This window comes from Dromiciops gliroides, chromosome 3 (assembly GCF_019393635.1).
Source record: "Dromiciops gliroides isolate mDroGli1 chromosome 3, mDroGli1.pri, whole genome shotgun sequence".
NCBI lineage: Eukaryota > Metazoa > Chordata > Mammalia > Microbiotheria > Microbiotheriidae > Dromiciops > Dromiciops gliroides.
This window is the reverse complement of record NC_057863.1, coordinates 408539000-408556888: the sequence shown is the minus strand read 5'-3', so window position 1 is coordinate 408556888 and position 17889 is coordinate 408539000. Positions and strand designations below refer to the sequence as shown.

Here is a 17889-nt window from a genome sequence, read left to right as displayed (position 1 = left end):
AGTCTCCCAGGTCATCACTTTGCCATTATCCTGGTCTTCTCATTATCTCTCACCCCTATGTTTCCAATCAGTTGTCAAATGTTGCTCTTCTTCTACCTTCACAATTCTCTTACATCTGACACTATTCTCACTATTCACACAACTACACACTTAGTTCAGGACCTGACTAACTTTAAAAATAATTTATTTTTTTCCAATTGCATGTAAAAACAATTTTAAAACATCTTTTAAAAATTGAGTTCTAATTCTCTTCCTTTCTCTCTCCACTCCCCCTCCTCATTGAAAAAGGTAAGTAATTTGATATAGGTTTTACATGTGCAGTTATGCAAAACATTTCCATATAATGTTGTGAAAGAAAACAGACAATAAGTTCCAAGAAAAAATAAAGCTTAAAAAGGTAGCTTCAATCTGTATTCAGACTCTATCAATTCTTTCTCCTGGGAGTTGGATATCATTTTTTTTTGGTGATAAGTCCTTCAGAATTGCCTTAGCTTGTTGTATTGTTGAGAATAGCTAAGCCATTCACAGTTGATCATTGTACAATATTGCTGTTACTGTGTACAATATTCTCCCTGGTTCTGCTCACTTCAATTTGCATCAGTTTATGTAAATCTTTCCAGGTTTTATGAAAGCATCCTGTTCATCTTTTATTATAGCACAATAGTATTTCATCACAAAGCATATTCCACAACTTGTTCAGACCATTCACCAATTGATGGGCATCTCCTCAATTTCCAATTCTTTGCCACTACAAAAAAAAGAGTTGCTACCAAATATTTTTGTAGATATAGGACCTTTTATTTGTTTTGTTTATTTTTTTTAATATCTTTGGCATACAGACCTATTAGTGGTATTGCTGGAACAAAGGGGTATGTTCAGTTTTTATAGCCCTTTGGGTATAGATTCCAAACTGATTTCCAGAATGGCTGCATCAGGTCCACAACTCTACCAATAGTGCATTAGTGTCCTAATTTTTTCCACATGCCCTCCAACATTTGTCCATTTTTCTTTTACTCTTATATTGACCATAATTTGATAGTATAAGTAGTGGTAACTCAGAGTTTTTTAAAAATTTGCATCCCTCTAATCAATAGTTATTTTAGAGAATTTTTATTCATGTGACTATAGTTAAGTGTTGATTTCTTTATTTGAAAACTGCCTGTTCATGCTCTTTGACCATTTATTAATTGGGGAATGACTTGCATTCTTATAAATTTGACTCAGTTTTCTATATATTTGAGAAATGAGCCTTTATCAGAGAAACTTGCTGTAAAAATTTCCCTCACCTTTTCTGTTTTCCTTCTAATCTTGGCTGCATTGGTTTTATATATGCAAAAAACCTTTTAAAATTTAATGTAAATAAAATTATTAATTTTATATCCCATAATGCTCTTTATCTCATTTGGTCATAATTCTTCTTTTATTTATAGATCTAACAGGTAAACTATTCCATGCTCTCCTAATTTTGCTTATGATGTCACCCCTTTATATCTAAATCTTATATCCATTTTGACCTTATCCAATGTAGTAAATGTAGACAGTGTTAACTTTATTTGCAGACACATTATAATTTTTTCTTTCCTGTTACCCTTTTATGCTTCTCGTCAAATTGTATTTAAAAGTAAATTTTCTATTCAGCTCTTGTCTTTTTCAACATGTAGGGGTCAAATTTAGTTATGGGTGAGAGTTTAATTGGGTGGCTCACTGTAATAATTGGAGTTGTAGAAAATAATGAGAGCCCTCAAGGTCCAAAGTTTCCTCCCTTACAAACTGCCTTTTTAGTTATTTCTCCAGGCTAATAAGAAAGGAGATTAACAGCTCTTTTCCACAACACAAACCAGGTTTTTATTAATGGGAATAAAATTTCAACGAAGGTGAGTTAATAAAGCAGGGACAAGGGAATAAGGGAGAGAAAATGAATAAGTTCACCTGGCTCTAGGCAAAGATTGGACTCAAACCCCAAACTTGCTTCTGCTCAGTTAGCTCAAAGAGCTGGCCTCAATTCCACTCACCCACCTGGGGGCCATAGTTTCAATGGGAGTCAGCTGTGCCGAGATCCCTCTTCCAGTACACCCCTCTATTCGCCAGAAAGGAAAGAGAAACGCTCAGAAGCACAAGCTTCCTCTTTTTACCTTTATCTCTCCTTCCCCCCAAAGGGGAGGTCCTTCAAGTTAGATGGCTGAGAGTGGTCCCCTAGTGACCTTAGTAGTATACTAACACGTCATTCAGGGCAGCCAGTGTAGCTGTATCTAATCATCCCCAAGTAGTGTACTTATTCCTTTTCTCATTCTCACCCAATTCAACAATATTCAAATCATCAGGTGGAGCCCCTGAGCATCTGCCAAATTCCATTATTTTATCACAAACAGGAATGTTTGCAAGTCTTCTATTTCACTGAATATCCATTTTCCCCCTTAAGAATTATACTCAGTTTTGCTGGGTACATGATTCTTGGTTGTAATCCTAGCTCCATTGGCCCCAGGAATATCATATTCCAAGCCTTCTGATCCTTTAATGTAGAAACTACTAAATCTTGTATTATTCTGACTGGCTCCATAATATGTGAATTGTTTATGTCTGACTGATTGCAATATTTTCTCTCTCACCTGGGAGCTCTGGAATTTGTCTATAATATTCCTGGGAGTTTTCATTTTGGCATCTCTTTTAGGAGGTGATTGGTAGCTAGTTTTCCTTTGAAAGAACAACTCTCAGTGAGTGGGAGTTGTGATAAGGATCTTCAGAACTTATAAGGGCTAAATGTATTTGTCTCCTCCATTAGAATATGAACTCCTTATAAGTAGAGATTATTTTATTTTTGATATTCTTGTCCCCAAAGTCTAGCACAGTGTCCAGCACAAGAGAATGCCTACATAGCTGGGTAGTGGCAGAGGTGGGACTAGAAGACAGGCTTCCCAACTTCTAATTTTGTATATTTTCCTTTATACCACAATTCATAGGATCATGGGCCACAGGGCTAGAAGTGGTTTCAAAAGTTCATCTGGTATAGTCACTTAATTTTACAGATGATGAAACTGAGGCCCAAAGTCCTTGCCCCATCTGCTATTATAATATAGGACTGTAGAATCTCTTCCATTGTTCATAGGGAGTAGCAGGAATGGGGGTCTTCTCTCTAGAAAAAATTAGGCAGAAGGGGCAGCTAGGTGTATAGTGGATAAAGTACCACGGCCCTGGATTCAGAAGGACCTGAGTTCAAAATCTGACCTCAGGACACTTGACACTAGCTGTGTGACCCTGGGCAAGTCACCCTCATTGCCCCACAAACAAAAAAGAAAAAGAAAAAAGGAAAGAAAAAGAAAAATAGGCCGAAAAATAGTATCTTTTTTTGTATCTCTGAGTAGCATGAGAGGCACTACATTTTTGAGGGGTCTTTCTGGGCCTTTCTAAGACTTATGTGGGGAATTAGTAATACTTAAAATTTATTGGAGGGGTGGCTAGGTGGCGCAGTGGATAGAGCACTGGCCCTGGAGTCAGGAAGACCTGAGTTCAAATTCCGGCCTCAGACACTTTTGTGACCCTGGGCAAGTCACTTAACCCCAAATTGCCTCACCAAAAATACCCCACCAAGAAACCAAAACACACACACACACACACACACACACACACACACACACACACACACACACACACACACACACACACCCCCTTATTGGATCAAGGTTGGGCTATTTGCCTAAAGTAGGCTGAAATAGGTAATGTTTTTAGGTAGTTAGACCTGAAAAAGAATTCAATGTTGTGAAGGTGCATGTTGCTTGTGTGTGTTTTTGGGATGTGGGGATGGAATGAGAAGGGATGGGAAAAAAGAGAAATGGTTCAACTAGCAATCTCCATGAAAAAAAAAAATGACATTAAATTGTGGCAAGGTGATAATTAGTTTGTAGTTCTATTGTTGGAATGTCATATAAAGCTTTGTCTTGGGAAATGTAACATGAATATCGTGGCACACTGATGTGATAGCAATGCTTATTCACTTACAGACATCAAAAAAGGTCACAATACAAGATGAAGGCTTTATTCTTTGGGAGATTATAGGAAAAATGGGGTACCAAAAGAATTGAGGGACTAACAAATATTAACTTCAATTCAGGAATAGTCAGGAATTTGTAGAAATTGAACAGCTGTGCAAAGAATTGGGGGAAAAATGGAGGATAATTTTCCTAATCAGAAGGGCCTGAAGTGAGTTTAAAGGTCATGGAAATGGAGAAGAAAACTTTTTTTATTGGAACTCTAGAGAGAGCTTACTGAAGTGGGAAGATTACAATCCGATGGGCCAATGGAGGGGGTTGTCTTCTGTTTGTTCTGCTTTTGTTTGTTTGTTTTTTTGGTGGGGCAATGAGGATTAAGTGACTTAACCAGGGTCACACAGCTAGTAAGTGTCAAGTGTCTGAAGCAGGATTTGAATTCAGGTCCTCCTGAATCTAGGGCCAGTGCTTTATCCACAGCACCACCTAGCTGCCCCCTGTTTGTTCTGTTTTTAAAAATTTCCTTGAATGTTTTTTCATTTCCTTCCTTTTCCTTTTCTTTATCCCTACCATCAGCCTCAAAAAAATGCAGACTATTTCCACTAGGGCAGAGTGTAAAATAAAGCTACAAAATTTCAACCTCCCCTCCCTCCTTTATAGCCAAGCAAATAGTATATTCTAAAAAATCTACTGCTTGCATTTCTTTCAGTTCCGGCTAGAGGGGATGTTGTCTCTAAAACCAGAGATCCCTTCTCATTCCAGTACTTACTCAGCGGCATTTATATTTTTAAGAAAATAAAAAGTTAAGTTTTCTGTTTCTTTCTCCTGCTAAAGTTGGAAAATTCTGCAATTAAAACCACCCAAAAGCTCCAGTCCATACCCCACTGAGGTATGCAGCCAAGACCAAAGCTTCTGGGACCTAAAAGAATTTCAGGAACTAACATCTTAAAACTATGAAAAATCATTTCTCAGATTGAATGTTGATATTTAGGGTCTTAATCTAAATATTATTGTGAAAACTGCCTAAATTATGACCCCTGATTTTAGGCTACACTGTCTTATAGAATGCATAGGGCCTACATCTCACAGCTTTCTTTTACTTCTGATTTGTTTATAAACAAATTTTACCCTAGGTGTTCATTCTGAAGGCAGTTTTGAATAGACCTAGCCTTCCTTAGGTCTTTTTTTTAAACTATTGCAGGCCAAGTTCACTACTCTGGGATTCCAAATCAGAAAAAAATCCTAGGAAATTCTAGGCAGTTCTGTTTTCTAGGCCCTTTGGTAGATGTATTTTTTTTAAAGTATAGCTATCTATAGGCAAATAGGTGATTAAGATTATTTTATGTGAGATTTCATGAACATGGGGAGCTTCAAGTGTTGGAACTCCTATAAGCAGATCAAATGCATGAGGCAGCTACAGGTTAAGTGACACATAGAGGTCATGCTGTCTCAGAAGTGGTATTTGAACCCAAGCCTTCCTGATTCAAAGAAACTCAGTACTCTACCCATTACACCATATTTCCTTATCCATCTGTCTATCTGTAAATACAAATCTCTTTCTTTCTTTTTTTTTTTTTTGGCGGGCAGTGAGGGTTAAGTGACTTGCCCAGGGTCACACAGCTAATAAGTGTCATGTATCTGATGCCGGATTTGAACTCAAGTCCTCTTGATTTGAGGACCAGTGCTTTATCCACTGCACCATCTAGCTGCTCCCTGTAATTACAAATTTGCCCAGCAGGTCAGTTTCCTCTTCTAAGACAATTGTTTGTCTGTCTCTCTGTATCTTTTTAATCTATTATCAACTTCTTCATCATCATCTCTCTATGCATTTAGTTACGAAGAGATCTTTGTTAGAGAAATTAAAAGGCAACATTTTTTTTAAGGCTCTTTAGATTTCTTAGCTTCTTTAGAGCAGTACTTGTTATTGTTAGATAATAAGTAGAGCCTTAGTTGAAGTGACTTGGAACCAAGGTTGTGAACAACCAACTTTCTTTTAAAAAAAACCAAAAATGCGTAATTGCATTCAGACTTTTAAGTTTAGTTCACATTAGTAACATTCTTCCATCACTTTCTTGAATCTAGACAACAAACAAAACAGTAAATCAAGCCCTGATTTGTAGCATTTTCTGATTTCCCAGGGTGTAAATGCTCACTCTGAAAATTTAACAATCAGAGCTGGTCTTAGCATAGCCCTTCTGGAATCCACCCCTATAAGTTCTAGGTATGGGGTAGCTTTCATTCTATCAGCTTCAGGGATTGTGTGTTTTGGTTTGGTTTTGAATAGGAGAGAGGGCTTGTATAATATTAGGATATAAGTATGAGCAATAGTTTTTCTCTATAGGCAGTTTACCTAAACAGTGGTACAATGGGAGCAAAGCTCTCCATAAGTTCTTAAGGTAAGCAGAAGAATTCCATTATTTGTGACTTTACAGGAGGCATAAATTCTTACTACATCTTTTAGTTTGTGTAGTCCTGCTCAGTTCTGAGCAGACAGTTCTTTGATAGGATAAGTGATTAATGCCATAGTCGCAGCTTCTGTTGCACTCGTTTTGGCCTGACAGGACACTGTGGGGCATGTACTAGGCTAATAATTTATATATTTTAAACTTATATATGTATATATATTTATTAAGACACAAGTCAGGCACTTTTCATATTTTTGAAATTCATATTAATATTTGATTCCTTTATTCATCACATTTATTCATATTCTGTCTTAGTGTTACTATCTATCCCTCATTTTATGTTTTCCCCCTCCACATGAAAGAATTGACAATTCCTGAATAACACCCATCTTATCTCTACCTGGTGTTTCCTTTTAAAAGAAGCACGTGTGAAGCTGAAATTAACCTCTCCTTAGGGCGAGGGTCCCTCCTCCTCTGCGCCCCCTTCCACTCCCAAGCCCATTCCCATAAATCACTTTTCTAGGCAATGGATGCTTTTAAGCATTTGCATCCAGCACTCCCAGGAGCTGATTTGTTCTGCAGATGGACGCGACCCCCTCCCTCCCCCCCGTCCACCCCTCCCTCCGTCTATTTCATTTTTCACCTCGTTTCAAATTTCAAAACTTGCCAAAATATACGTGAGGAGCACCCTCTTGCATACGCACACACACATACACACACTCTTAGATCCGTAACACACAGTATTATGTATGAGACCATCTGGACCTATTCCCAATACAGAACACATTCCATTCTTTTCTCTTGGTCACACCCCTCTCCATTGGGGATTGGTCACGCAGACCCCCTCCTTGGTATCGCTCGGCCCCTAAGAGGCCCAGCTGCCTGCCAATCCTCACGGGCTGTCAAAACAAGTCTCCCTCCCTGTCACAACAGAGAGGAGTGGTGGAGGCTGCCGCGGAGCCACTTCCTGCTTGCTCTCCTCGCTCGCTCCCTCGCAGCCTAGCTCTCTGGAAGGCAGGTGGGCGGGGTGCATCCGTGCCGCGCTCGCTCCAGCTCCTTCTGCGCTCTGGCTCATACTCATCTCGGCTCAAGGAGACCACTTTGAAAAGGCGCCTTGGTGTCTTTTGTTTGGTGGCGAGTGGAACGTTTGCATAGGATTTCTTGGCGACCGGACACCTCCCTTCTTACTCGTCCCTCTTTCTCTCCCTTTCTGTGCCCTAATCTTGCTCTATCTTTCCAAACCAAGTTTATCTCCTCTCTCTTCTTCCCTGTTTCCCTCTCGCTCCCCTTTCTATCACTCAACTCATTGGGGTAAGGAGTTCCATGGACGGCTCATCTAGAGTGATGTCTTCTCTCGAGAAAGTTGCAGTGGCTGCCTCGGGGCAGTGAAAACAAAGTCTGGAGGGTCGGTTTTGGGGTGCATGTTTGCTTGTGGGCGGAGGGGTGGATTCCGATCTCCCTAAGTCCTCTCTACCCCGGGAGGAGCCCGAAGCTGGTACCACGATGGCCGAAGGTACGACCTGCAGAGAAGGTTCCTCCTCATCCGAGGTGAACCATGGCGAGGAGGATTCTCAGGTGTGCCCAGATCCTGCATCGTTGGAAGGGCTACCAGCGGGAGCCGCAGGACGCCGAAGGGACCGCAGAAGTGGACTGGCGTTGCCAGCCTCCGCGGCCACCTCTGCAGCTGATTGCGAAGCTAGTCTTCTGGAAGCTGCCCGGGTGACACCTCGGCGAAGTAGCATTATCAAGGTATGTCCCCGTTGACCCGGGAGTGGAGTTGTCCTCTGCGTCCCCGCTGATGCCCGGGCTTCCCTTCCCGAGCATCTGGAGTGCAGCGCAACCCTGGGAAAGAGCAGGCGGGAGCTGGGGGCCAGGATGCAGGATCCCTAGAGACATCTTGAGGTTTTGTGTTGTTTCCCTCACCTCCCTTCATTACCAAATCTTCCTTCCTCCCCAGGATGTTCACAGGCGCTACCGTTGACTACAAGCGACTGATTTCGGTCAATTAGGCGAAGGACAAATCCAACTCCACTGCTATTAATTGTGTGGCTATGGCTCACATCTACCCCCACCCTCTGCTCCCAATCCTCTCTGTATGCCTTCTGAAAGTTTCCAAAAAGCAGTTATCGGGATAGGGCTGCAGTGGGGGTTAGAGGAGGAAGACTGATAAATTCTGTTTACAATAGTACTGTTGGTTGCGCATTAATCCTATAAACATTTGTCTCAAACGGGTACTCAGGCTTCATTTCATGTTCTTTATCTCCGAGAGAGGGTTAAATTTTTTGAACTGCAGCTTGTGAAGTATATACTGTTTTTCTACCAGTGAAAGAATCGCTTTCATTAGCAAGTGGCTTTGAAATTCCGGAATTTAACTTTCTCTTCTGTGAAGTACCCCAAGATCAGTAGAGCCTTTTCCCTGAAGCAAAAAGCAACAAGGCAGGAAGTGGGGTGATTGGGTGGGTTTCAGTCTTGAGGCAAAGTCCAGCCAGGTACCCGATTAAGCAAAAGTGGGGAAAAAATCATCCAGGGGAAAATGCCTCAGGCAGCAAAAGATACCTGGAACATCTTAATGAATTCTGGAGTCCCTCTGATTACTAAAGAGAGTCTAGCGTCTCTTTAACTTCCAACCTCTATTGAATCTAAATTTTCACATTTACCTCAGGGTTAATGAGAACCCTAGGATTCGTAAGGTGGGGTTAGGGGAGAGAGAAAAAGGAGGTAGGGCAACTAGGGATATACTTTGGTTCTTTGACCTTCTTCCTCCTTTCCCTCCCCATCTCCAATCTTCTTTTCCTTTTGATTGTACTCGGTTTGGCATTTTACCTTGTGGGTGCATCATTCCACGATAGTTTTTTTTAAAGTTCTTGCCCACAATAGTCTTCGCACCAAACATAATTGGAAGATGCCTCTTAAAACAAATGCCTGTGAGCAAGCAGACCTATATTTGATTAAGATCGATCTTGGCTGGCATGGTGTTTTGAGTCAGCATGAAACTACTTATGGGAAAAAATGATAACATATGGCTGATTTTGAACTCTTCACTTCTGCATCTTGTTGGTGCTCAAAGAAATGCACATTTTCAAAATCCATGTTCAGATCTGAGGCAGTGTACCCAGAACCTAACGACATTTTCCCAAGATCTAAATTGGAATTCTCAGCCCAAGTGTGGGTAGATTACTCCTATAATACATCTATCTCATCCGTAAATACAACCTCTGCTCTTCCCCCCACCCCGCACAGTACTCTGACACATGCAAGGTTAAGACCATCAAGGAAGGTGCTGTATTAAAAGAACAGTGGGTGGTGTGGACCAGATATAAACAGTTTATAGCAGTTTCGGTGGTTTTGTGGTCCAGTGATTATATGACATTATATGGGAGGTAGTGTCCTTTTCAGGTTATGAATTGGGATAAAAGGGGAAAAAGGCCAAACTGTAAACAAACGACTCCCCCCCCCCAAACAGCATATACTTTTGAAACTAATACACTTGGAGTTACAAGTAGTGAAGGAAGTATCCATACATTAGATGATTAAACTTACATATAATTCTAATTATATATAATAATAATAAATACATTATATATTTATATATAAACTTATATAATGTGGTTATATGCTGAGGAAAGTATACGTTCTCAAGAGATTTAAAATACATATAGTACAATATATTATGTGTTTTTAGGAAGACAGGTGGGAGGTGTTTCCTGATCCATGATATTCTAGGGAGACAACTCTCTTTATCAATGCACATGTCACACTGTTCTGCAATTTGGTATTAGTGAGTTGCCTATGGCAGGCACCGAGAGGTTAAATGCCCAGCAATACATAGCCAGTATGGGTGTAAGGAAGAATTGAGGGTTTCCTCACTCAGAGCCTGGCTTGCTATCCACTATGAAGTATTGCTTTGTGATGTTGGAAAAGCAAAATGAAAATAATAGTCCATAAAAAATAGGTTGCTAAAGAAATATCAATTCCTGCAAACAGGTTTGTTTTTCTTTAGCTGCACATTATCTACCTTGTACATTTTTGGTGATGGCTTAAATTCACACAAGGGCAATTTTGGAATTAAAATAAAACTGGGGGGGCAATGATTATTTTGCTTTTAGTTTGCTTTTGTGATTAAAAAAAAGAAGGTAACAATGTCAGGTCTGATTTTTAAAAAATTCATAGCCTAATATGTAGTGATGTTAACACAAACTGAATCACATTTCAGGTTTGAAGGGCAACAGAGGACAAAGAAAGTTGTGACCTCTCCTAACTTAAATGTTGTAAAATTCAGGAGCAGGTTCTTGTTATATAGGCATGACATTTCAACAATCATCAAATTGGTTTGGAAAAGGTTGGATTATCTAAATAATTATCTAAATAATCTAAAAGGTTGTATCTAGATGAATTTCCAATTAAGAGATCTTGATCAGTGTCATTCTTTAAGGCCAACTAGATGGATTGTGGCTCAGTAGCCACCAAAATGGCCCCCTTTTCTGCAGCTTGAAAACATTTACATCTCTACTTTCCTTTCCATTTCCTCATTTGCTCTCCTGACCTCCCTTACCCCCATCTTTTCATTTCAGTTAACTGAAAAGTAGATTTTTTTGGGGAAAGGTTGGGGCTCATGGCATGATCTAGAGAAATACATAGCATTTGCTTTTTTTTTTTTAAAGTTACATCTTTAAAAAAACTACCTATTGTGTTTTTTGGTTTGGGATTAATATACAGTAAAATGTTTTTTTCTGACATTTTAACTTTGACTTATAAAAAATTAGATAGCATTAATTATTTACTAATTAAATATTAGATGACATCTTAAATATTTACAGCCCAGGGATAACTGATGCTCAGAACAATCTTCACTGAAAATTGTGAATCATCAAAGATTACATTATTTTCAGCAGAGTTTTCAAGCATTTAATTGTTTGCTACTTCTTTGAAAATTGGTGGTCCAAACATGTAGGGTTATTAATGAGAGTATTTCAATATACAGAGAACTGCTTTCCTTTTCCATACCAAATTATGGTGAACAGAAAAAAAGAATCTTTTTTCTATTACTCTGACCTATACTTTGTGGAAACACAGCTCTAGTTTAGATAACATTTCCTTCTGACTTGGAAAAAGTTACATAGATATGCTTTATATTTACATATCTTTCTATCATGCTATGGGAGTTCCAAGGTACACTCTTCCCAAATCCCCTCATGTTTTTTCTTAAATCTTCTTTCTGTAGAGTCTTGGATTTTCCCAGGTTTAATAATCTGAGTTGAACTAGATTCTCCACTTGTTCTCCTACTTTTTTGCTCACTCTTTCTGATTTTTTTTTTTGTGAGGCAATTGGGGTTAAGTGACTTGCCTAGGGTCACACAGCTAGTAAATGTTGTGTCTGAGGCTGGATTTGAACTCGGGTCCTCCCGACTCTAGGGCTGGTGCTCTATCAACTGCACCACCTAGCTGCCCCTCTGAGCTTATTTTTTAAGAGCTATTAGTCACCAAGAAGGTTTTTTTGGGGAGTATGCACACTGAGTGTAGGCAAAGGGAACACACAGGAGTTGATATCAGCTGTCAGTGGACGGTTTGTGGTTTGAAATGCTATATATTAGATAGGATCTGATATGTAAAGTAGTAAAGTTGTAATTTTAAGTAATTTACTATTGTGTTTCTGAATGTATCTCAGCAGTTTCCCTAGAGGTGTTTACATTCTCTGAAATCCTATAGTATGGTTCCATACTATTGTGGAAGTAGCTATACTTCATAGTACATATCTGAAGTGATTCTATCACTTTTCAAGGATGTTGGGAAATTTAATTTAGTTTGGAGTTTATAAAGATCTTTTGCTAAAATGGGATTTAGAAGTGTCTGTTAAGGTGACCATTTATAGTACTATGATTGTACTTTTTTTTTTCTCCTTGGAAAAAACTGCAGATTTAAAAAAAAATAGAAGCAATCACAGTCACAGAGGAGTTAAATGTATACTGAAATTAAGCTTGTGGTCTTGACACTTTTTACAATGGAGAAAATAGGTTATTATATTTTGTGTAGTGATATGTCATTTGGATATTTTTTGCTAAGCCATACCTTAGGTTTATCAATACAGGAAGACATCAGGGGCAACACATAATTGACCTTCTAGGTTACTGTACGATTTCCTGCTCATAGAAAAGACAAGCCACAGTCTCATGGAGCAATGCAATATGAGAGCATGAGGAACTTTCCTACTCTTTTTTAATTTCATATAATGGAAAGAAGCAACATTAAGCACCTACTGTGTGCTGAGCACTGTGCTAAGTACTTTACAAATATTTTCCCTTTTGATCCTCACATCAATCCTGGGAAGTAGGTGCTATTATTATCCTCATTTTACAACTGAGGAAACTGAGGCAGACATTGAGGCCAAATTACCTGCCTAGGATCACCCAGATAATAAGAGTTTGAATTCACTTCCTGATTCCAATTGCAGTGCTCGATCCATGGCACCATCTAGTTGCCTCTAATAGTTTTAAACATTAAACTATTTTTTGGGGCACACAATAATAAAGCTGGGACACAGGTAAGAATGTAAGCATTCTGATTGACAAGCTCAATATATTTACTTATATAAGTTAGAAACTATAAGAAGGAAAGTTATTATTTCATTGTCTCCTTGTTTATCCTGGTCTCTTACAGGTTATCTGATGAGAGTGTGCCTACTTTTTATTACTATAATCAAAACTTTATAAGGATCAAGAGTTACTTTTTGGGCTTATTATAGAAAAAGGCTATTTGTAATTACACAGAAAAAAGATTTTAGAATAAAAGTAGTTCCATATTTTCCTCATAGGTTTCATTATATTTACTAATTCCACTGTGCTGATTACAATAAATTGACAGTACATTACAGGTTAGTTCCTGTTGCAATAAGTACAAATGTACAGCAAAATTTCTGTATAACATAGGTTTTTCCAAGCCCTAGCCAATATTTTACCCAATTTCAAACAATAATTAAACAATAATTATCTTTATAAATAGTCAAGATTCCTTTCACCTGAGAAGAGTAACAATTTGTTAAGGGCAAGTAGAAAAGAATTACAATTTTAATTTCTTTTATTCTTTCCAGGAAGAAGGCAAGCTGATCTGCAAACAAATGTTAAAAACACAAAACTAGGATGATAAGCTTGTTCGATTTATAAAACTTTTTGTGATTATTATAAAAGCATGAGAGAATTAAATTTCCCCTGCTATATGCTCGCTGAGACAGACTTTAGGAACTTTTTTTCTTTTTTAAATATCAGATGAGAATTCAGTAATTTCACTTACAAAGTCCTTCTAGCTCAGGGATTCTTAAATTTTTTTGTAGGTTGATGTTGGCAGGTTGGCAAAACCTATGGACCTCTTCTTGGAATAACATTTTTAAATGCATAAAATAAAACACCCAGAATCATAAAAGAAACTATACTGAAATACAATTATTAAAATAGTACAACATTCATTGACCTTGCCTCCCTCCCCCAACCCCACCTAAATGAAGAACACTTGTTCTAGAGAGTAATCTTTTAAGTAATCTCAGGCATAATTAAATTTAGAATTACATCAATACTTTAGAGTCTGTGATTACTTCTTTGTGAGTCCTCCCTCCAGTGACCCGAGTGGTCACAGATAGTCTTCAAGAGTCACCTTTATTCCATGATAAAGTACTGGAGTAGAATTTGTGGAATTTAAAATTAGTTGTTGAAAATAAGAGTGATGGGGCAGCTAGGTGGCACAGTGGATAGAGCACTGGCCTTGGAGTCAGGAGTACCTGAGTTCAAAGCCGGCCTCAGACATTTAACACTTACTAGCTGTGTGACCCTGGGCAAGTCACTTAACCCCAATTGCCTCACTAAAAAAAAAAAAAAGAAAAAAAAAAGAAAATAAGAGTGATGATCTCTAACTTTGAAAACTTATGTAAGTATTTAAGGAATAAATGTCGTAGTTTAATTATGCTATATAATCTAATAGTTTAGACGGCCTCCTGAATATTGGGTGGCCCTACTCTGTGAAACTTAAAGGAAGACATATAACAGAATTGCACAGGATGGGTAGGCATGGATGGGTTGTTTTCTTCATGGTTGTAAAGAACAACCTAATGTATGAGACTGCAGATCCTTTTGCACAGTCAAATTTATAATCCTCCTATTAAAAAGTTTTACAAAATAAAAGTATGTATTAATTTTTAAGAGGTGTGATTTGGATTGATTTCTAAAGTCAGAATACTTTTTTTTTTGTTCTTTTATACTGACTCTTGAAAGAATCTAAAAATTGCCTTGAAAACTTAAGAATTGTCATTGTTGCGCATTGGGAGACTTATTGTATAAGCTATGCTTTTATGTCCTATGTAGCTCAGGCAATTTGTGAAGATCTCATTATTTTAAATTTAGACCAAATGGTAAAAAATTTTAAATAGTTAACATTTCTCATCAATATGTTTGTTGAGGAAGAAAGTAGCTACAGGGCTTCATCTATATCATGTTGTTGAAACAGCAACTTTCTAAGTTATTTTAAACTTTAACTGATTAAAACTTTTATATTGTGAAGATTACATAGTTATAATTGCATAAATTTTTAAAGTTAGGGGGTATCATTTTTATTTTCCAAGATTAATTTTAAACTTCACTGAAGGATTTAAGTTTTTCTCAGCAAAACCTTACAAAACTGACATTTTTCAGTTTTCATTTGTAAAGGGATAAATTTATAAAGGGATAAAGTATGCCGATGCTTATCACTCACTGAATTCTGTGGGACATTGTCAAGATAAAAGAATACTTGGCTAAGAGGCTATCAGGCATTACTAATCATCAAGCATCTATGAAAAACTGGGAGGTTGTCTTCTTAGTGGAAAGTCCTGAAAACTGATTCCTTCACCGACCTCAAGGAGGGCAAAGACTTCATTAACACAGATATTGCCTTTGTTTTGCTAGAATCTCCCTATGTCAGATGAATAAACATTAATTTTGGGGAAATCCATAACCTCAGGGAAAGCTTAATAGGAGGAATAATAATGTAACTTCTGTTGATAGATAGAACTTCCTTGTGTGGTTAGTAGGGAAATGCTTTTAGTGACTTTAAAAAAAATAATAACACACGAGAATGGATGGGTTGGTAGGGTTTTTTTTTTTTGAGGGGAGAAGGAAAAACTTTGTTTTGTTGAACTGAAGTGGTTTCAAGCTGAAAAAGTTTAAGAATCATTATTCTAAAGCAATGATGGTTATAACCTTATGATTTAAAAAATAACTTAATTTGACTTAGCTTCTTGTTGTTGTTTGGTCATTTCAGTCATGTCCAATTTTTTGTGACCCTATTTGGGGTTTTCTTGGCAAAAACACTGGAGTGGTTTGCTATTTCCTTCTCCAGCTCATTTTACACATGAGGAAACCTAGGAAAATAGGGGTAAGTGACTTGCCCAGGTTAAGTCTTGCCATAGCTAGTAAGTGTCTAAAGTCAGATCTGAACTCAGAAAAATGAATCTTCCTGACTCCAAGCACCACACTCTATCTACTACCCCCTAGATACCCTTGCCTTTACTAGGGTAAAGGAAAATTAATTTGAAAGTGGCATCTTCATTCTGCATTTGGTTTTTTGTTTTTTTTTGGGTTTTTTTGTGGGGCAATGGGGGTTAAGTGACTTGCCCAGGGTCACACAGCTAGTAGGTGTCAAGTGTCTGAGGCCGGATTTAAACTCAGGTACTCCTGAATCCAGAGCCGGTGCTTTATCCACTGTGCCACCTAGCTGCCCCTTCATTCTGCATTTGATGAACTTCAGTGGAAAATAATGGGGGTTACATTTAAGAATCTACATAGTTCTTTTATTTTCATTTTATAATGCAATTAATTTAATTTCATGGTATGATTAAAATTTTACTGATGATTTATGTAGCTTTCTTTTTTATCTTTAATTTAATAGACATATTTATCTTTCTACTGAATGGCAGCATCTAGGAATATGGCTTAAATCGACTTTGATTTTCCTATTGTTTAAATTCTCCTCTAATCATAAAAAAAGTCATTCCAGTAAAAAATTCAGTTTTTTAGTATAGATTGGCAAGTGTAGGAAGAAGGTTGAGACAAAGGATTTTTAAAATGAAGAAGTATAATTATAAATAAGTTTCCTTGTCGATCCTTGCTTAAGCCATTATGTGAGCATAGGTTTAAAATAATTTTCATGAGGAAGTAGTCATTTTGGAGTCAAGCAACCTTTATTTGATCTTTGGGTTTGATATTAGACATGTGATCATGGATAGTCACTTTGCCTTTTTATGCCTAAGTCTCCTCATCTATAAGAAGGGAATGTAATAGTACTTGTATAGGACTAATAGTACTTGTGGCTACCTCATGGGTTTTTGTTGTTGTTGTTTTGTTTTAGGAAATAACTGGATAAAACTTAAAACACTATATAACTATGAGTTTTGTGTATCTGTCTCTATGCACACACACACACATATATAAAGAGAGAGGAAGAGAGAGAAAGGGACAGAGACAGACAGAGAAACAGAGAAACTAAGTTTTCTCTGAGATGGTTGGGTTTTTGTTTTTTGTTTTTCATGAGAAAGAATTGTATGATGGATTTTTTCAGGGATCTTTGGTTTAAATGAGTCCCTTCACAGTTCATTCCTTCCTAGGAATGATTATTGATGTTGTTTGTTGAGGTGATGTCATGACTTGCAATGAATTGGATTTAAGTGAGAGAGGGCTGTCCATGGTCATCAACCTTATTCTCTCCTTCAGAGCCACCTGGGTCAAGTTGTAAGACATATATCAGGATGAATGGAGATGGCCCCTGATGTTTAAGGCAATTGGGGTTAAGTGACTTGCCTTGGGTCACACAGTTAGTGTCTGAGTTGAAATTTTAACTCATGTCCTTCTGACTTCAGGGCCAGTGTTCTATCTACAGCAACACCTAGGAATGCTAATCCCAAAGAGAAGGACTTGGTTTGAAATTTACTCATATAATTACTGGTAACATTTTTGTTTGTTAACAAAACTATTGGGACTAATACAGATGTAGGTTTAATAGTTTGTGTAGACTGTACTTCTTTATTTTTTAATCCCTTTTATGGGTTCTATTCCAACTCCTTCAGAACTGTATAGGTTGAAAATGCATGGGGTGGGGTTGAGATCATTGACATTAATGAAATCAGGAGTCTATCAAGGAAGCACACTTATGATTGCCACCTACTTCCTATTTCTTCTCTTAAATAATGGTACTGAGATTTTCCTAAGATTTGAGGAGAAAGTACTCTTTTAAAGCCATCAGAGTCATTTAACCTTTCTTAGCTTTAGCTCCTTCTCTAAAATATGAGAGGTTAAATTATACAGCCCGTAAGGTCCCTCCCAGATCTAAAGCTATGATCCTATAACCTTAAATTAATCAATCCCAGGTTATCATCTAGGCTTTGAAGGTGTAGGCAGGTAATTGGTAACAAATATCACCGAAGCTCTGATGGCTGACAGTGCTTAATGAATATTTGTCAAATAAATGAATTATTGAATGAAGGTACATAA

At 37.7% G+C, this 17889-nt stretch overlaps 1 protein-coding gene across 1 annotated transcript in view; it reads left to right on the top strand.

Moving 5' to 3' along the window:
• Window positions 1-7301: 7301 nt before the first annotated feature.
• Window positions 7302-17889, top strand: part of PLCL1 (phospholipase C like 1 (inactive)) — a 437313-nt gene continuing 426725 nt past the window's right edge. Inside the window, exon 1 of the mRNA XM_043998093.1 lies at window positions 7302-8134. Coding sequence (XP_043854028.1) covers window positions 7889-8134 — 246 coding nt within the window. The 5' untranslated portion in view covers window positions 7302-7888. The remainder of the gene's footprint in view (window positions 8135-17889) is intronic.